The sequence below is a fragment of the Solanum tuberosum genome, unplaced genomic scaffold (genome assembly GCF_000226075.1).
Source record: "Solanum tuberosum cultivar DM 1-3 516 R44 unplaced genomic scaffold, SolTub_3.0 scf00040, whole genome shotgun sequence".
Classification (NCBI taxonomy): domain Eukaryota; kingdom Viridiplantae; phylum Streptophyta; class Magnoliopsida; order Solanales; family Solanaceae; genus Solanum; species Solanum tuberosum.
In genome coordinates, this window is record NW_006238964.1 from 270,946 (window position 1) to 292,428 (window position 21,483).

At 34.5% G+C, this 21,483-nt stretch overlaps 2 protein-coding genes across 2 annotated transcripts; one reads left to right on the forward strand and one right to left on the reverse strand.

The window, feature by feature from the left end:
* The first annotated feature begins 2,106 nt into the window (after positions 1–2,106).
* LOC102605827 (calcium-transporting ATPase 9, plasma membrane-type) lies at positions 2,107–19,105 on the forward strand. The gene is made up of 33 exons (XM_006342802.2): positions 2,107–2,553; positions 2,873–2,989; positions 3,069–3,108; positions 3,879–3,994; positions 4,096–4,227; positions 4,311–4,400; positions 4,857–4,926; positions 6,057–6,127; positions 6,227–6,310; positions 6,392–6,469; positions 6,550–6,621; positions 7,073–7,156; positions 7,246–7,328; positions 7,413–7,521; positions 8,836–8,891; positions 8,992–9,034; positions 9,148–9,231; positions 9,338–9,475; positions 9,884–9,949; positions 10,031–10,132; positions 10,903–11,013; positions 11,205–11,372; positions 12,010–12,069; positions 12,486–12,650; positions 12,756–12,872; positions 15,111–15,209; positions 16,398–16,535; positions 16,778–16,878; positions 17,579–17,624; positions 17,750–17,884; positions 18,076–18,183; positions 18,275–18,366; positions 18,446–19,105. The coding sequence occupies exons 1-33, from the start codon at positions 2,410–2,412 to the stop codon at positions 18,549–18,551; spliced, it is 3,225 nt and encodes a 1,074-aa protein (XP_006342864.1). The 5' UTR covers positions 2,107–2,409; the 3' UTR covers positions 18,552–19,105.
* A 72-nt stretch (positions 19,106–19,177) lies between these two features.
* On the reverse strand, positions 19,178–21,063 carry LOC102606164 (uncharacterized protein At1g04910-like). The gene is made up of 6 exons (XM_006342803.2): positions 20,945–21,063; positions 20,730–20,847; positions 20,577–20,647; positions 20,420–20,499; positions 19,766–20,339; positions 19,178–19,682 (listed from the first exon to the last, which is right to left on the reverse strand). The coding sequence occupies exons 1-6, from the start codon at positions 21,029–21,031 to the stop codon at positions 19,404–19,406; spliced, it is 1,209 nt and encodes a 402-aa protein (XP_006342865.1). The 5' UTR covers positions 21,032–21,063; the 3' UTR covers positions 19,178–19,403.
* Between the last annotated feature and the right edge of the window lie 420 nt (positions 21,064–21,483).

The following is a 21,483-nucleotide window of genomic DNA, read 5'->3' on the forward strand; positions in this document are numbered from 1 at the left end:
TTCATTCTTGAAAAGTTAAAATGTTATATCTAATTGTATTTATCTTCACAAAAATAGATGTATTGATACTTGTATGCCTACCTTCCCATCTTTTGATATATTTTGTCTTCTTTATATATTTTATTCATAAAATTTATTTTTAGATTAATTTCATTTCAATATTCATTGATCTCTTTGTATAATAATCAAACATTGAGGTTTGACGTTTATCACATTCGATCTAAGGAATAAAATTCTTCAAATAAATCAAAAATATCATACAGTGACACAAAAGGAAGTTCAGTTGAATCCATTCAATTTGAATTGGTCTTTTCTCCACACCAGCTAAGGCCCCTAAATGACAGCTCAGTGTTATACATTTTTTGCTTTAGTATAGTATAAATCAAAAATATCATGTAGTGACACAAAGGGAAATTAAGTTGTTATGCATTTTTAGCTTTATTATAATATATAATTGTAGAAGTAATTTAATTTTTATGTATATTTTAATGAATGAAAATTCTCAATTAAATTCTCAAAAATTAGATGATATAATCACAAAAAATATCCAAAAGAAAAATACTTGAAATATCTACCTATAGATTTTATCGTTTGTCTGCAAATAATTTCCTTAATTCAATATAGTACATTTCACTAAAAGACTAAAAGTGCTTAAGAATATTAATTATTAGAAATAAAAAAATATATACACAAGAAAAAGAAAAAAAAATCACCACAAATATATGACACTCACATTTCAACTAATTAAATATCTAAAAGAATCATAGTTCGATATAAAATTCAATTGAGAGAAAAAAAAAATTGAATTTCATGCATATGAGTTTCCTTCGTTTCATGCCTTCATGGTATTTAAGCATGATTATAGGAATTGTTAGAATAGTTATATTTTGTGAGACTTAAATGTTTTTTCATTGTTCCATACTCATTAAGATATTTAATATTTCTATTGTCATTGGAAGGAAAAAATTAAGCGTTAATGAAGCATATATATCTTGCCCGTTAGCCTTCTATAAATACTCAAATAGATTGAACATATTATTTCTTTTTAGTACTACTTTATGCATTTAAGAATCTTGAAAACTTAAAAAAACTTCATAAGTTGATTAAAAAAATTGAATACCATTATATTTATACCTACTCACCAAATGAATATCAACATTATTTTATTTAGTAGAAAAATGGATGGAACTTATTTTTGTGTTTATATTCTAACCTATATTAATTGTGAATATACAATGAGATGTGTTTTAAAAGAAATTTTTTGATATCATGTTTTCATTTAATTATTTCTTGAGTAGCAAAGACTAATTAAATAAATAGATAAATTAGTGAAGAAATACATAGTCAAAGGTCTGCTAACAAGCTATTTTTATACATATTTTTTCATATTTACTTTTAAAAAAATATAGATAATGTTTTATGTAACTTTTGATTTAGAATTTTAAAACTTAAATTTTGAAAAAGACTTTTATGTATCTTATAATTTCTTCTATTTAGATTATACGTTTGAAAGAAATATTGAAAATAAAATTGATTATATTTTTTTGATGATTTTAATATTCGAGTATTAGAAAGAACGAAAAATAAATCATGAATTTGGTGGGCATTTGGCCATATATAATTAGAAATTAGGCATTTGGCAATATATAATTAGAATATTTTTTTTCATTTTACTAGAAATTTTTAAAATCAGAGTTGTGTTTTATTATATTTTTTTTCACAAATAAGACAAAATAACATTTTATTTGAAATTCTAAACATGGAATGTAATTTGAATTTGAATTTTTCATAGTCAAAATTAATTTTTAAATAAAGTAAAAATTATTTCAGAAAAAAGACGGGTGATATAGTTTAATTCTCCGCGCGAAGTGTGGATAAGTTAAGTTCACTAGTAGAGAAATAAATTGGAAAAATTAGAAAGAAAGAGTTTCCTATTGAACTATCAAATGTTTATGTTTTCTATCTGAAATGACGAATTATTTATCAAAGCACACTTGAGTTAATTGTCATGTAAATGAAATTTTACGAACAAATTAAGGTTTTAAAATAATTTTGATAAATAATGGATAGGAGAAATAGAATGAATGTTGGTTGTATAGTGTGAGCATGGTGGTAAAGGAGGTTTGAGAGTGATGAGCAAAACCCATCTTGTAGCGGCATCATTGCGCATTTTTGTAAGAAAACCCTCAAGTAAAAACTCTTTATTAAGGGCATCGCGCGTTTTTGGGCAAAAACCCAAATCAAGGTTTGTGGTTTCCCTATATAGTCGCTCGACCTCATGGATGGCTCTCTCCTCTTCTCTTCTATTACTACATATGGGATGGATGCATCTCTCTCTCATTTACTATATTTGTTTGGGCATTTCGAGAGTGGTGGCTCCATTGAAGAGGCGGTGCCATCTCTCTTGTCATGACGACTGCTCCAACCATGCAACTCCACGACCTGGAAGCCGGCTCCTCCCATCTCAACTCTTCTCCCCAAGACGACTTCTCTGATCCTTTCGACATTGCCAATACCAAGAATGTATCTTTCCACGCTCTTAAACGCTGGAGGGTAAGTCTTCGTTCAACTCTGAAATTTTCATTTTCACTCCAACAAAATTGCGTTAGCCCTTTCTTCTCATGAGTCATGACTACGTGTGTGTCAGTTGATGATCTCTCATATTTTAATCATGCTGCCTTGATAATTTTCTACATGCAATCCTTTCTTTTGCTCTGCAATTTTTATGGTGGCTGAAGTGTTCTTTTGCGTTAGACTAGTACATTTTAAGGCAGTAATCTGTATTGACGCATTAATATCTCATTCTTCGCCTAAGAAATAATTGATCAACATCGCCCTTTTATCTTTCTGATTAACCTTTGATCACTCACAGGAAGCTGCACTTGTGCTTAATGCTTCACGCCGATTTAGGTATACTCTCGACTTGAGAAAAGCCGAAGAGAAAGAACAAAGAAGAAGGATGATCAGAGCACATGCTCAAGTCATAAGAGTAATGATGAAATTCATTTCTAGGGTGTTCTTTTGATTGCTTTAATGAATATCTTACCATCCCTGGTTTGCTTTTGTAGGCGGCACTACTTTTTAAACTTGCTGGACAACGAGCTATTGGTACATACTTTGCAAATCCTTTTCAACTAATGCTTTATCTTGAATATCTACCAAATATTGCCGCTTCCCTTGCATAACACTGGTAAAATAAGTACTGCTGATATATCACTGACATTTTGGATTGAATGTATACTATTAAATGGAGAATTTAGATTCCCAGAAAAGCATCCATCACATGAAAAATTCTCAACTTTTTTTTTTTGATTGATATATTTGTAAACGTAGTTGCTTTATTTCTTAACTCATTGCTTGCCAACTCTCTGCCTCCTTTCTCTGTTTCACCCCATCATCCTCTTTTTCTTCTATCTACTGAGATCGTTTACTTGTAAAAGTCTTCTTCTTTTCTAGGTAAATATTTTCATCACATTTGACCTGTTTGGTGCAAAACTGAAGTTGGCGCAGTCATTTTGTCTCATGGTTGCGTGATTTGTTTATCAAGAAATCTATCTTCTGAGCCCATAATTCTATTGTTTGGTGAAGTAAACAAGAAAAAAAATGAAAATTTTGCTCTAGTATGTTCTATTGTTTCACACTGTCTTTTGGAAGCACATACAAGGTAGCCAAGCTGCCTCAAGCTAATTTTAAGGTAGACAGACAAAGTGCTAGCCGAAGTTTCAAGATCTTGAACATCAAATGAATTTAAGGATATAGTTAACTGCAAGTCTCTGTCTTTAACTGTCGGTAGCTTAGATACTAACTATTTGTATAAGTAACAACGTACCTTAAACTCTGTCATTTGCTTTGTTTTTGGTATCTGTTCTGTTTTCTAGTGTTGGGTACCGAAGTTGCTCCTCTACCTCCTTGTGGTGACTATGGAATTTCAATTGAACAGCTAGCTTCAGTGACTAGGGATCATAATCTTTCTGCACTGCAACAATACGGAGGAGTAAGTTAACTTCACTGAGTTTTAGTTATCTTACATAAAACCATGCTACTAGTAGGGATTCATCTATATCGGCATACTGATATTGATGTTGACATCTTCAGGCCAAAGGCTTATCAGAGAAGTTGAAAACAGATATTGATTCAGGAATTGTTGATGATGATGTTGAATTGTCAAAAAGAAAAAATGTGTTTGGGGCAAATACATATCCCATGAAAAAGGGTCGCAGTTACTTGGTATTAGTTTCTCCCAAGTTGTCTTGTTGAATTGATTTCTGTAAGGAGAAGTGAGATGTAACTATTATCTTTGTTCTTTGTAGAGGTTCCTTTGGGAGGCTTGGCAAGATCTGACTCTCATCATCTTAATTGTAGCTGCTGTACTATCACTGGCACTTGGAATACACACAAAGGTATTTTGCTCTTTATATTGCAAGTTTTAATCATTGCTAAAATAGGTTCATCTATTTGATGTTAAAAGCTCTGCATTGTTCTATCTTTTCTTCCCCCTATAGCCTATCTTTTACCTTTTATTGGGAAGTGCCAAATATCTGGATATTTCAGAGTTGTCAATTGTCAATTTGACGTCTATAGCAACCAGTATAGACCTCATTTTAGGAAAAAACAAAGCAGATATGTCCAGTACTGAGCGTGGGAGGGGTGGTGGTGGTGTTGAGTCCCACATCGTTTGTGAGATAAGTATATGGTCTTGGGCAGATTAAGTTAGGTTCATGTCCATTTCTTTACCGAACAGAAGCAAGTATAGAATGGAAATTAATTATGGTCCTTGATTATTTTAGGAAATCAGAAGATGATGTTATATTAATGATTATTGTTACTAAAAGTTTCATTCATGATTATTTATACAGGGCCTGAAAGAAGGATGGTATGATGGTGGAAGCATAACTTTTGCCGTTCTTCTTGTTATTCTTGTAACAGGTAATTTCTATGATTCTTGTTTGTCTACTTCTTTTTATCCAAGTGAATGGATTTTATAAGTCATTAAATTCTACCTGTTATTTTTGTAACAGGTAATTACTTTGCTTCTTGTTTGTCTACTACTTTTAATCCAAGTGAATGGATTTATAGAATTCATTAAACTCTACAATGGCTTGGCTGCTTTCTCTTTTGTCAATCCCAGATTACTAAATTTGTATTAACTACTGGAACAAATTGAAGAATATTCATTAACATTCAAGAAAATCATGAAACTCTAATAGAATCAGACTAAAGATATTAACCTCTCAGAATTTCAGAAAACTGATAAAAGTCATAGCTGCAGCTTAATTTGCTATTTCTACTTCCTCCTCCTCCTCCTCCTCTCTCTCTCTCTCTATTCACGTGTTTAGCTTGGTCAAGCCTCACCAGATTAGTGTTGCAGATTATTAATCATATTTAGTTAATATTTCGGTTGTTAAATATAGTTTCTTTCTTCTATTTGCTAACAGTAGCTTTAGTTCTCCACATAACAAGTTGCATTCTTACACACATTTTCCTTCCTATCAAATAAATTGATTATTCTGTTTCTCTTTATAATGAAAAAGTTCTTTTAATGTTCTTCAAGAACTATTCACTTATTTTGCTCTGAAGTTTAATTATGTTTACTCTTTTATCAAACCGATCTTCTTCTCTTCTTTCTTGGTACCAAACACGGTAGCTGTTTGCTATTCCTAATCTTGAATTTCTGGGGTGAGGTGTATTATGTGAGTATTGCAATTGAACAATTCATGAGTTGGAATCCTGCTAGTTGATCATCATAATATAGCTTTCTTTCCTTTTTTTTTTAAAGAAGAGTTCAATTTATGTGGCTCTCCTCGTTGCATTTTTTTCTTCAATAAATTGACATGTCCTAGCTTTTCAGAGTGGATTTGCAAGCTCCCATCTCGTTTTCTGGATTTGTTTGTATATTTCGGGATTGAGGTGTATATAGTTCATTGGTAGAACCTCACTTCTTTAATATGATGAGAAGGTGGATGGGGTGGGGGGTGGGGGGGCATTATTCCCTACCAATCCTTATTTACTACTACATCTTTGATTTAATTAATTTTGTTTTGTAAATTTTCTTTTAGCAACAAGTGACTACAGACAGTCCCTGCGATTTCAGAACTTAAATGAAGAAAAACGAAATATCCAAGTAGAGGTAATTGCAGTTTACGAACCATAGCCTCGTGAAAATTATATTAATTACAATCCTTATCATATAGATGATAAACTAACTGCTTCAAAATGATCTATAAAGGTTATAAGAGATGGCAGGAGGGAAAAAATTTCAATATACGAAATTGTTGTTGGTGATGTTGTTCCTCTCAGGATAGGAGATCAGGTAAAGGTGGCAATATAGATTTTTCTGCCTCTTCTCTAGTCATTTTCTGATCAAACAGATAAAGCTTTGGTATTCTTCCAGGTTCCTGCAGATGGAGTCTTGATCTCTGGTCATTCTCTGGCAATTGATGAGTCTAGTATGACTGGTGAAAGCAAGATTGTAAGTTGGTTAGACCTTCTTGCATAGTATGTGTAAGCTCATTGATCCAAATGATCTTAAATATCATATCATTTTTAAAGGTAAACAAAAATCAAAAAGCACCTTTCTTGATGGCTGGTTGCAAAGTAGCAGATGGTGCTGGAACCATGCTTGTAAGATCATCTTATTTCTTTCTTTGTTTCTTTAATTCTGATCTCCCCCACCCCTTTGAGGATTTAGGAGCTAATTTCCATCTGGAGAAAATGAAATTTTAGACATCGTTTCCCCATTTGGCCATAAATTTTATTTCATTATCTCAACTAAAACTCAAATTATTATTTACAAACCGATGTTTGTCTTACAATTCGATTCAATATTTCTTGAAATAGAGAATATAAGTTGGAAAACTGATTTGATGTATTTCAAATGAAATAATAGTCCACTCACAAAACTTCAACTTTTTTTTCCAAGTGAAATTCATGTACAAACATGTATAATTACTCTTTTTGCTTCAACTTCAGCTAAATTTTATCCAAACATCCCATATTCAAAGACCGTCTCCTGTTCTCTATTAAAAACAAAGCTCCCTCATCTTTATCTCCTTAAACATATATTTTTATTTAGGTAACTGGTGTAGGAATCAATACTGAATGGGGATTGTTGATGGCAAGTATATCAGAGGATACCGGTGAAGAAACTCCTTTGCAGGTTATAATTAGAATGTGCTGTCCATCACTATCAGTTTCTCTACTTGTTATATCCATTCTGTGTTTAGCTTTTCAATGACAATATGGCAGGTGCGTTTGAATGGGGTTGCCACCTTTATTGGCATTGTTGGCCTTGCTGTTGCTCTCTTTGTGCTCATTGTTCTTTTAAGCAGGTAAAGACGTTGCTCCCTTCCAAAGCCTTTCTGTATGGTCTGCATGCTAAATATTGCATATGACTTAAATATTATGTCCCCCAGGTTCTTCACTGGACATAGCAAAAATCCAGATGGGACTACCCAGTTTGTCCGTGGACAGACCAGTGTTAGTAAAACAATGGATGGAGTTGTACATATCATCACTGCAGCTGTAAGTTCTTGCTGATCAATGTTTTTAAGTTTTATCTTACAGGCTTTGCCCTTTAGGCTCTGACTAGGTCATGCACTATATATATTGTGGATTCCAATGGACACCAGTGGAGGTGTAAATTTTAGGTCCACTACCTAAGAATTGAAAAAGCCTTTTTCTATTGATTTCCACTGCTCTTAGGTACTGTATGTAGTTCAGAAAGCTATTTGTCATGTCCAATTAGGATAATTGACATGGGAGATAAGATTCTAGTAAGCTGTCTGGGTTAGATTGAACAGACACACTACAGAGGGCCTTTTTTTTTAATATAGTTTTCAAAAATGTAACATGCATTTATTACCTATCAATGAGTGTAGAAGTGGAGTCTTGTCATATAATAATCAATCAACTACACACCTGAACCCTGAACTAGTTGGGGTCAGCTATATGAGTCCCTTTGTGTATGCATATAATTAGAACTTAACATAGTAAATAAATTGTATTTATTCTTTGTTATAGATGTTCTATCTTTTCTTCTACCTTTTTTCAATGAGGCCCACAGAGTGGAAGTTTTGAGATTTTTAAGTAAACTTGCCTGCATAGACTTGTATTGCTCAAAAACAAAGAGAAAGGAAGACACGTGTACCTAAATAGTGTGTATTTCAAATGGTTCCTTTTTTTGGACAATATACTCTAGGACTCCACCAGTGTTGTCAAAGGCGCGCTTAAGCCCTGAAGCGAGGCTCAAAACGTGTGGAGGGCTTCAGTTCGCTTTATGTGCGCTTCAGTATCGTCATCAAGGTTCTAAGGCAAACTTTTCTTTGCCAATGAGCCTCTTCGGAAGAAGTGACACTAAACAATTGATATTTCACTTTATCATAATGGTTTTTCAATTTCTATGGTCATATATTTGTCATACATGTTCATAATTATTAGTCTTAGACTAAACATATATATTTGTATATTTTGTCCCTTTGCACTTTTTTTTAATTAAAGCCACACTTTATTTGCGCTTAAAGCCCCAACGGACTTTATAGCTTTTTTGAGCTTTTCACCTTTGATAACACTGGACTCCACATTGTTCAATGGTCAAACTTAAGTGTCAATAAAATAATTAAAGATGGAAAAAAATGCTCCAAAATGGATTCAACAATCCGTTAAAAGTGCCCATATGATTTAATATTTTGATTCTGTTTCAGTCTCCAATAATGAATGGTTGTATTTTTTGTACAAAACTATTAGTCCATGTTTTGTTGTTCATGGAAGACATTAAGTGTCTGACAGATTCAGTACCTACAATTCGAGTCATCTATATAATGCATAAGTTATTTTCAGGTCACAATTGTGGTTGTTGCTGTCCCTGAAGGTCTTCCTTTAGCTGTTACATTGACGTAAGTATCAAAAAAATGCTTCTGCCTTGACACTATTGACTTAATTTTCATGTGCCTTATAATCCTCTTAAGTCATTGCCTGCTCTAAATGTTGTGACAGTTTAGCATACTCAATGAAGAAAATGATGGCTGACAAGGCTTTGGTACATATGTCTTTCCTCCTTTGCTATATCTGTTTGATTATTTAGTTAAATATATAAGAATGTTGATACTATGGTAATCATGATTGAAATAGTTTTCTTTAATTAATTTGCAGGTGCGCAGACTTTCAGCTTGTGAAACTATGGGCTCTGCTACAACTATTTGTAGTGATAAAACTGGAACACTGACTCTGAATCAGGTTACATTGCTGGTTCATGCTTTTGATCTTCAAACTGACAACTTCAGTTACATATCTACACTAATTCACAAATTATATGATGACTTATATGCTTGTGTTTGTGTAGATGACAGTTGTAGAAGCCTATGTCGGGGAAAGGAAGCTCAACTCACCTGAAGATGGTTCACAGTTGCATTCAGCTGTTTCTTCTCTTCTGGATGAGGGCATAACTCAGAATACATCCGGCAGTGTCTTTACTTCTAAGGTATTCACCCTGTTTCCTTGTCTCTTCCTAAATTATCTCTGCATCTCTCCTCATACATGTGCCATGTATTTTGATGGCTTTAGGGTGACAGACATTCATGATAAAGTTTGAGATGAGAATTCTTAATAGTCTTCTTAGATGACATTTACTCAAAATGCTCTTTAATATAAGTCCCCACAGATCAACTCTTCAAAGGACAAACATGCATTGCCTTTCTTATTGCACATTTGCAGTAGTATTTGGATCAACTGCTCTGCACCTCTTCATCTTTCCCTCCCTCACCATGCTCAATACTTCTAATTTTAATTTGTTATCTAATCTCTAGAAATGATTTTCTTGTTTACTTTGGCATGCATGTGTATACTACCTTTGGTTCATTCTATTTTTGACTCAGTTCCCTCTTCGTAGGATGGCAAGGGAACAGAGGTTTCAGGCTCTCCCACTGAAAAAGCCATTCTTTCATGGGGCGTCAAGGTAGTATTAACAACTTGTCTTTCCGTTTACTGATATAAATCAACAAAATCTGCTTATTCAACTAATGCACAATTTACTCAGATTGGAATGAAGTTCGATGTTGTCAGATCACAATCCATAGTTCTTCACGTCTCTCCTTTTAATTCTACAAAGAAGAGAGGAGGTGTTGCAGTTAGAGAGCAGGTAATCGACTTATCTGATATTCGAATGCTTGCAGCTTCATAGTCCTGTTCGCTTTGTTAAGGTTTCTTTAATTTAAAATTGGACATAATTATGCCCATTTAGAGGGAGTTATTGCTCCACATAATCAGTTTAATGAGAGAAATTTAGCTTTTTTTGTGATATTTCTTTTCCTAACTAGCTAAATAATTGAAACCTACCTTGTGAGGCTTCAAGTGCTAAAATCAAGAATCAAGGTTGTAGTCTGGATGTAAGTGTTTGTGGGATGATCTACTGCAACAAGTTATCTCTTCGCGAGATGTCATAGGCTAAGTTATAATCTACTTGTGTTTGAAATCAAAAGATCGTGTCAAACAGTCCTCAGGGTTTAAGAACAGAAAATTCCTAGAAATGATATATATAATAAGCCCCAATGCTAGTGATTCTTTCGGACTGACCTAGGATCCGTTGTAGCATTTGTGTCACCTGATTGTATGATTATCCGGTGATAAATAAGCATAGAGTTAGTTTTTGGACTATGACATTCAGGTACATAATCACTCATGAAATAAGGGCTTTCTAGGATGAGAGCTAGCAGACGCGCTGTGGCCTCTTTGGATTTTCAAGTTCATTCTTTCTTGTTTTCTTTATGGCTCACATTATAGTTTCTTCTGTTGATGCACACTTCTGATTTCCTTTAAGCTATATAATTGAGTGGATGAACTTTTTAATTATCTGCACATGCATGAGGTTATTAATCGTATATTTAACGATTTTTCTTTCTTCTTTTGCAGAGTGGCTCTCAAGTTCATATGCATTGGAAAGGTGCAGCTGAAATTATACTGGCATCTTGTACTGGATACCTTGATTCAAATGGCTGCTTGCAATCCATTGAAACGGAGAAGGTTAGAAGAAGTTAGGACTACTTTCTGAGAGAGAAAATTTTGATAAAATTGAGTCCTGTGAACTTTTCTGTTGACTTTATGTTGTCCCAAATCCGGCCATTAAAAACTTGAGAAGATTTATGAATCACAAAAGGACACTTTAGTGCAGACTTTATCCTTTCATCTCTTTTTAGTAATTATTTTGGCTACAGGATTTTTTGAAAGAAGCCATTGAAGATATGGCAGCGAAAAGTTTGAGGTGTGTTGCCATTGCATACCAAACTTGTAATGTGAATGAGGTTCCAACTGATGAAGAACAACTGGCTCAATGGATTCTACCAGAAGATGACCTTATTTTGCTTGCTATACTTGGTATAAAGGTACATATTCTTAATCATACTTTTGCAGCTCAAAATAAAATAAAGGTGCATGTTCTGTAAGGTCGTGTAGTTGAGGTGTATATAGTTTCTTGAATATTGTTCTACTCATGTCCTCTCTCATCTCGAGTTTGTCTACCTGGTAGTTGTAATTTATGACAAATACGTACCATATCCTTTGATTACTTCACAATCTCATGTCTGCAGCACAGGTACTCCCTCCATCCTACTCTTTCAAGTTTCACCTGGTTCAACTATCGTGGGGTTTAAGAGAAAATGGCTTGAATATAGTTATTCTATTTGAAACATATGTGTTAACATTAATTGAAGTTATCATAGGATTAAATGATGTCACATCCTGTTTAAAAATAGAACTAAAAAAATATTAGATAGATCTCAAGGCATTTTATAGAGTAATATTGTTAAAGTATTATATATTAAATTGACTTCTAATCTTCGTGGACAACTAAACTAAAACTGATATAGAAAATGAGATGGATAGAGTGTATGTGCCCCAGCTGTCTGAGACACCACCTTATAAAAAGAACTATTTGACATGGTACATATTTGTGTGCAGTATTTAATTTTTCTTGAGTTGTTTTGCAAGTTCTCATTTATCTTTCTTTGCCTTTTTACATAGGATCCTTGTCGGCCAGGTGTCAAAGATGCAGTGAGACAGTGCAGTGAGTCTGGTGTTAAGGTAATCTTTTTGTTTGGATGTAATAATAGCTAACAAGGTGAAATGATCGACTATATAATCATATCTAACTTTTTCAGGAAGAAGACTTTTACTTTGGTCCAAGGTGTTTTCTTTTAATTAATTGAATCTATTTTCAAACACTTTGAACCAGTTAATTATACTAATGATTTATGTTTATTCTATCAAAATCTATCTTCCTTTTTACAGGAAATTTTTTGGAAATTTGGTAGATCTTGAATGGTTTAAAATATTTCAATTATTAGCCATTTCAGGATAGATATAGTACAGTATTTGTCATGGTTGGGTGTGCACATTTAGCCACATGACTGTAACTTCTAATTTGAGGATATCTGGAATGCATTTTAGCTTAAGCATTTGTTCTTATAAGCGAAAACTTTACTCTTGAGAACCTTTAGGTGCGCATGGTAACTGGAGATAATATTCAAACAGCTAGAGCAATTGCCTTGGAGTGTGGAATTTTAACTTCAAATACTGAAGTCACAGAATTTGAAGTTATTGAGGGGAAAACCTTCCGTGAGTTGTCTGAGAAGGAGAGAGAACAAGTTGCAAAAAGAATGTCGGTATGTTATCCATGAAGAGATAATAACTGATTTATATATTTAATCTACTTGTATCTCCATTTGTATGTTGGCACATCTTGTTAAAAGTAGAAAACTGGTTTCTAGGTTATGGGAAGGTCATCACCAAGTGACAAGCTTTTGCTTGTGCAAACTCTGCGTAAACTAGGGGAAGTCGTTGCTGTTACTGGAGATGGAACTAATGATGCTCCTGCACTGCATGAGGTTTGATGACTTTCTTATCACTTTCTGTTTATTCAATTGTTTAGTTTTCTTCTGCTTTTTGAGTCTTCACTTGCTGATCCTTGTACACATTTGGTCTAAGCACTAAAACAAACTTTAAGAAGAAGTGGTTTGATCCTATGCCACTTGAGCAATAAGCGATTGAGATTTGGTCAGTCATTATAAATTAAAAAGAAGAAGAAGAACATGATGCAGAGAGAACTCAATATACAAGAGGTTAGGGGTTCAACTAAACCTCATTTTATTAATGAAGGATTTAAATAACAAGTGTTTCAAAATACTCATTGCCTGAGTTATAATCATTGTTTTTGGTATAGTTTCCTACTTTAAGCTTTTCTAATCATTAAGGATGCTTCAGTGTAGGTTCTTAATTAGACTTGGTCAATATGGAACCGATCTCATAAATTGGTGGAACTCCCTAATGTTCTATCACTATTATGGGTAGCATTGACTACCTTCTAATTCCTACATTTGAATGTCCCTTTAGTGACTCTAATCTAGTTTTGTCCAAGATGCAGGATGATCTAGAAAGCTCCTCTTAATATTAGCACTTTATCCACAAAAAAGAAAAGCTAGGAGTTTAGTTAAATTTATGTCATATTCTGATTTCTTGAGTAGTGTTGCATTCTATTTCTTTCATCCAAACCTGGTTAGATGTCATCCCTTCAAATACAATTGGGCAAGTATTTCAACTTCACTAAACATGAGGATTATATCACTATCATAAAATATGCATAATTTAACGAGGAACAAAGATAAAAATATTTTAAAAACCATCAAATAATAAGGCACCTTTTATATCTAAGCTTCTAACTTAACTATATTCTACTGCCGAATATCAAAGAATTAGCACTGTCTTTGTTAAACCTTAACAAGTAAAGAAAAGGAGGGAACACGTAGGATGTAGATGGATGCATGATGGAGATCTTCTCTCCTTCGTCTTCCGTTCTATCTTTTCCTAATACTATTCTCTTGCCTCCCTCTCAAAGATGTGATATCCCATTTGGAGGGTGCCTAGGCACTGAGCATGAATCTCTACAACCTCCACTAATGGTGTTTTTTCATCCAACAACCCTTCCCCTTGTCAAAAAAATGACACTACAACCGTTTTTAGATACCCTTGCAAAATCCTTCACTTGAATTCTTGGGAAGAAACTTGAGTGTTCTAAAATCTGCATGAGAATCCATGAGTTAATTCATGTAGTAGGTGAGAGAATTAGATAAGGAATATCTTACTTTGATGTGGGAGGTCTTTGGGGGAGAAAAACTAGAGAGAAGCTCCAAAATTGTCCAAACATATGCCCCTCTTTCTCTCACTTTGTAGACCGTAAAATAGAAGATACAAGCATATTTTTAGCCTACCACGATGCGGGGTGCCAGCATGGATGAAAAAGAATCGACTTCCTGAAGTTTTGTCTTAGTGCGATGCGGGCCATGTGGTGCCCAGCCATTTCGCTTGCACTTCAGTAAAATGTACATATCTTTTTGTATAGAGCTCATTGATGAACGGTTTGTTGCATAAAAGTCTACCAGGGGGTAGATATGTTTGTTTGAAGTTGGACCTTGTGCGAGCTCATTCGAAAACTTAGTTCGTGCTGTAGCTTCCAATTTCAACTTTATGAGCTCTCCTTAGACCTTAAATCACTTCTGAGACGTTTCATATACTTATTATCATGTCCATAAGATATGGTACTAGTCTGTAGCCTCCTTTGGAACACAAAAGCATTATTTCTATTTGTCATTGTCGCACTATAAAATCTTTAATCATTTCGGACCTTTGTCCCTTTGCTCACCGTGCTTCCACACCGTCCTAGTTCGTTGAATTACTGTCTTTAAAATCCTCAGGTGGTCTCCACATTCTAGTTTTTGTGGGATTTTTGAGATTTTTAAGCCGAATTAGATCTGGTACAAAGGTTCAAATTTATGGGGTCTTACATATCTCCAATGGGACCACTGTCTTATCTGCTTCAGAATCTATTATGATAGACCTCAAATATAAATCATTCTCCTGTGTAAGTAATGTACCCATGACTTGATGTTTAGGGTTTAAGAATATTGCCAAAGTTCAGGTGCTGTATATGGTCTGGAATAGCAGCTTTTTGTGCCTAATTTCACTATTCTTTTTGAATGCTTTATTAGCTGCAATTATTCAATGTTAAATTTTGTATTGTCTAGTGATTTTTCTGTGTTTAGTTAATTTCATTGTATTTCAATATTTAGGCCGATATAGGCCTTTCCATGGGCATCCAAGGAACAGAAGTTGCAAAAGAAAGCTCTGACATCATTATCTTGGATGATAATTTTGCTACAGTAGTGAAGGTGAGTTGAAAATTTTCTTTTGGTGTTTGAAGAAAATGTTAGTTTGCTTTTTAGAAATTAGTTTCTGTGATTATAAGTCTCAACTATGTACAATGCCAGAAATGCTTATTAAATCTTTTCATCATTAAAATACTGCACATTTATCATAAACTTCAGTATTCTGATGAGAACATCTGTGGGCCTATGGAGGTGGGCTTGCAGGTCAAAAACTCATAGATATGTTTTTATTTCAATCTTGGAAGGTTATTTTGCTAAGTTGTGAAGGAAGGTGAATTGTACCAACTTATAATGCCTCTAGGAAATGTAAAATGTCATTCTGAGATTAGTTACTCTGCATCTACTATGTAAAGAGCTCCTTTACTATCAAAATAACCAATATTTCGAAAAAAAATCATTTATTATCCTTAGTCTGAACTTTCATTACACCTCAACTACATGTGATGTTGTGAATGCTTTTTAAGTCTTTTCACTGTTAATATAAGCATATTTATCAGAACTTCACAAATATGATGAGAACATTTATTTGAACTATGAAGAGTGGGTTTTGAAGGTCGAAAGCACATGAAAACTCAGACATGTATTCATGTTCTGTATTTTTTATTTTGATCTTGAAAGGTAATTTGGCTGAATTTGTGAAGGTGACTTGGACTAACGGATAATGCTTCTAAAAATTTGACCACTTATTCTGAGATCATAATTTTTTATTTTGCATCAACCATGTAGATGTTGAGCACTTTTAACCAGTAGGTATTAGAATATACTCTAAACTTGCATTGATTTGCAAACACATGTAACACGAGCTTATCAAATTTTGGAAGTCAACATGAAAATCAAAGATCTGCAGATATTTTGTTAGACTATGTAGCGACAAAGGGAGCGCAAGGGTAAAAAAGAGGAGTCAGATTACAAGAAACAAGCAGTGCAAGCTTCTTGTTTATCTTATTATTGCATCCCTTTGCCTTCTCATCATCAAATTTCCTAGTGGATATTATTCTTCTTGGACTGGCACCCCATCCTTACAGCCACATTTATTTAACAACTTGGAAAAAGCAGCCAAACACTGAGGAAGTAGATGATGTGTCTTTTTAATCCATGTCTGTGTTGTATCAGCTGGTTTTAGTTTGCGGTGGCTTATTGTACTAGCATAATGAAAAGCCGTGGTCCTTGACTTAATCTATCTCAATGTAGGTTGTACGCTGGGGTCGTTCTGTTTATGCAAATATTCAGAAATTCATTCAGTTCCAGCTCACTGTTAATGTCGCAGCTCTTGTAATCAATGTTGTGGCAGCAGTTTCTTCTGGTGATGTTCCTCTAAATACAGTGCAGGTCCTCTCTCTATCTCTCTATCTATCTATCTATCTTCTGACCTAGACAGATGCAGGAGTGCATATATAAATTGTAATTTCATAGGTATAAATATGTATATGTATGTATATATTTTTTGAGAATGATATATAGTGTATACGTGTGCTGTGTTTATCATTTAGTGGGTAATGAGGACTTGCATATTGTAGCCTGCTGGAAGTCTTCTTCTTTTTTCGTTTTGCTCAAGGATACTCTTTTTGCAGCTTCTTTGGGTCAATCTCATTATGGATACTCTGGGAGCACTAGCTTTGGCTACTGAACCACCAACTGACCATCTTATGCGTAGACCTCCTGTTGGTCGAAGGTGAGCAACTCGAATTTTGCCATGCTATCTCCTTATATTTGATAATACTTTTTTTTATGATTTCCAGTTGTCATAAAATGAATTATGCCACAGAGCCTGCTAGTTTGAGGTCTAAATGGTGCATGATCAGAACATCTATTATAATTTCTGTGAATGTAAGCTTGAAGTGTTCTATATTATTGTGAAGAAACTACCGCTATGCTAGATGCATCTTTTTCCATTTTACATAATGTGATGTTCAAAGTCTTTCATAGGCATCTTCCACGTATGATGGTTCAACTAATTGTGAGAGGCCCTCCTAGTGTAAATATGCACCTACTTTTTATCCACTTCTTTCCAAAAGGTGCGTCAAGATGTTAGCTTCTGTGTTGTTTATTTAATCTCAGAACTCCTCACTTGCAGGAATAAAATTCATCATGGGACAGATTCTTTATCTAAAATAAACTTGGCTTGCACCTTCCTTAATATTTCATTGGTTTTCTAGTTCACGGCTCTGTATATGATTCTTGTGAAGAAAAATAATTCAGATCTATGGGAAACTCGAGATTCTTTAGAATTGTGAATTTCTAGTTATCAATGCGCTTGATTTTCTTCAAAAAAAAAAATTAACCGGGGAGTGTTGTTTTGCTTATTTTACCGTGTCTCTAGAATTCTTTCAGGCTTTTTACATGCTTTGACAGTTATCATTTGTGAAACTTAGGGAACCTCTGGTGACAAATATCATGTGGAGGAACTTGCTTATTCAGGTCTGTGGCCTTACTGATATAGGATATTGTTGTTTCATTCTATCTTTGCTATTTTCACCATAAAAAGAGAAATTTTAATAGCACACATTTTGTATAAACAAATTCATTATTTTTCTCTTCTGCAGGCTCTCTACCAAATCGGAATCCTTCTTGTTCTCAATTTCCAGGGCAAGAGCATTCTCAGCTTAGAGAATGATGACCCAAAACATGCTAATATGGTGAAGAATACCTTAATTTTCAATGCATTTGTTTTCTGCCAAGTAAGTGTTTTCATCTTGGTGCAAATTAGGAGAAAGAAATGTGTGTCTGAGAAAAATTGAAGTGTGTATGCTGTGTATTTCTTTAAATGGTTATTCTCTCTATCGGATAATGTTCTTTGTTCACTTGTCTTATTCAAGGCTAGATTACACATCAAGCCTCAGATATGTAACTAGTTTAAATTGAAATACAGATATTCAATGAGGTTAATGCTCGAAAGCCCGATGAAATTAATGTCTTTACTGGCGTGACCAAAAACCCCCTCTTTACTGGGGTTGTGGGAACTACTTTCATACTTCAGGTGAAAGATGTTTGAGCATGGATAAAATTCTGATTAGAATTCTTTCTTTTTGTGGTCACTGACTATCACATTCTTCCATACAACTGAACAGATCATTATCATTGAGTTCCTTGGAAAATTTACATCGACAGTTGGACTGAGTTGGAAATTATGGATTGTTTCACTTGTCATTGGTATTATCAGGTATCGTACAACAGGGTTTTTGTTGAGTTGACTAGCCATAATCTCATCTGCATCTCAACATCTTTGTTTATTGTCACAGTTGGCCTCTTGCTGCTGCGGGAAAATTGATCCCAGTTCCAAAGACCCCTGTGGCTAAGGTCTTCATCAAGTTATATCAGCGATGCATTGCAGCTCGTAATGCATAAATGAATGCAGCTTTCGTTTCTTTGCCATCTACTTGGTTGTATATATATATATGTGTGTGTGTGTGTATATAGTATACGTACGAGATTAGTTTTTGTTGGTTCTGAATTGGAAGAAAGAAATCCTAGAGTATGTTGATATGTATAGTGCCCACTAGCTAGGTTGTAGAATAGTTTATACAACATAGGAATGCTGATTAGGAAGAGAAGCCCAAAAAAAGATTGAGATAGACATTAGGAAGCAACCTCAAAAGTATGTTGCATGATAAATAAATATGTATATATACTGTATTTCTTTTACAGCCCCAATAATATAATATTAGTAAGTAATCTTGTTTGTAGTAATTTGTATATGTTATGACAGGTGTGTCCATGGAAAGTGTATGAGAGATGTGTCATTTCACCGAACAGGTAGGTAGGTGTATTAATTTTGGTGGGAAGATGTAAATTATGGAGTATTATTTGAAATTTGATAATTCCCGTCAGAACCATGTGTAAATTACAGGTGTGTTGCGGCCGCATCTTTTCTACTTTGATTTAACATACTATTATTATAATTACGCTTCAATCCCATATGATTTCATCGGGCTTCAAGATTTATTTATGATTCAAACAAATGAAATACGTGCTTAGTGCATAATGGGAACTCAATACTTTCCATCACTATATTTGTATGACAATACCATATTTCCGAGTCCAACAAATGATATTGTTTGGGGGTTGAAGGGAAGAGGGACAAAAGAACCCCACCCAGAAAGGTCTATCTAAATATTCATCACTACAAGCAAACTTGTTGTTTTGTGTAAACAAACTAGAGAGAGAGAGAGAGCATCTTAATACTACTAGTGTATATAGCTAGCAGAAGCACGAATAGGCAAAGTGGTTCTTTTTTGAGACGTAATGAGATATGTAGTCTGTTGAAGAAGCAGAGGAACCAGAAATATGAGCAGGAACTAGTATTTGAGTCTTCCCAGAGGCGATTCTCTTGCCGGCCACATTCGCATAAAAGAGACCTGAGATGGCTGGTACAAATACATCACTCTCAGAACACATGTAGAAGTCGATAACTTTCTCCACTTCAGAATTCTCCATATCAAGAAATCTCGCCTTTTTGTCCATGGGCATTATGCTTTCCTGCAATTGCAATTGCAATTCAAAGTGAAGAGTCAAGACTAAACACAAGATATATATGTATATATTTGGAAGTTTCACTTTACCTTGGTGTATGTTCTAGGAAAGAGATCCTTTAATGCATCAAGGCTGTTATCCCACCTAGATTGAGTAAGATATATAGTTGTATCTTTGTTGAAACCAATTTTTCTCAGAAACATGGCTATCTCCTGTGGACCATAGCAACTCTTCGATTTAGAAGCACTGTTTCCTTGGCAACCCTTTTTCTCCAGCATATCAACCCTTAGATCCACTGCGATAAACTGGCCGTTTGACTTCCTGCTCAGAGTTTTTAAGCGCTCCACCATAGATTCAACTACTCCATTAACTTCAGGCTGAAGCTCTAGAGTTCCAAACATCCCCAAACATGCAATTGAGTCGATGTTGCTGTTCTCTTTCGTTTTTTTCATGTTTACTGAGGGAAAATACGTGGCGAGCCTAATGTTCCCCTTTGATCTGAAAATTGGCTCGATGTTATCAGTAATATATTCTTCAGTAACCCTGCTAGGAACCTTCACAACTGGTCCTGTGACGACTTTAGAGGGGAGAGATTTTGCTACTTTTACCACCCCATCAAGTTTTTTCACAAACTGCTCAACATCATAGACATGTTCAAATTTCCTGTAAACATGTCAAATAGTGTGAATTTGAAACAATTTGAGAAGGAAGAGTATTCTAAACTCAACTCCACTCGAACTGACCTTTGTTCAGTTCCTCCTCTTATGTCGGGGAGTAGGAGAGTTGCTCGCAGATATCTAGCTATTACGACGGCATCAGCAATCTAAAAGTTGAAAGTAAATATAAGTAAGTGGAGGAATTAATTTATGGTTGAAGCTGAAATAAATAAATAAATACTACCTGAGAGAGGTGATATTCAGGACCATTAGTGAGGGAGAAGGTAACATATCCTTGTGATTCATGAGCTTCCCCTGTTACAAAGATTATTAAAAAAGTAATAATACTCTACTAGTGCCTAGTGGAGCGTGAATATATAAGTGATAGATCTCTCACCGATAAGTGGTTTAGACCAACAGGAGGTTAGGGATTGGGCATCCTGTTTCCAAGGTCCAGCTCCATTGGTAAGTAGACTTTGCTTTCTGGTAGCATGAATTGATGCTTCAGAATCCACCTAAATTCATTCATAGATAGATAGATAGATCTGTAAATACAAATAGAATTGAACAAGAGTAGAATTGCAGAGAATGAAGAAGAAGGGGATTGATTACATCAAAGTGGTCCCTTTTGATCATATCTCCGAGCATAACGAACATAGTGATAGTAAGAACTCCAGCCAACACTTGCCTCGCGTCCATACTGATTCTGCTCAAGATATGATATTACTCCAAATAATATATAAATATATAGAAGGAAACTAAAACAAAACACCCGCACTCCTAAGTGTAATGTTTACATTAATATTTATTTTTCTTTTTTTCCTTTTAACATTTTACTTTACGATAGTATTATTTTATAATTATATAGTAAGTATATGTGTAAGGTAAAGGTGAGTTGGGTAGGATCCAGAGAGAGGAGCAATGTTTAGTGTTGGAGTAAGTTAAAAGTGTGTCGGGTGCCTCTGTCTCCTCTCCTCTCCTCTCCTCTCCTCTCCTGCCACCGACACTTTCTCCTTCACTTCACCTAATAAATAATACACTTTGGCCTTTGAGTAATGTTATAACCTAACAAAAACATTTTACATTCTTCATTTACCAAAACTATACTACATGATACCCTAGCTAATACATCACGGACGGGAACCAACAAA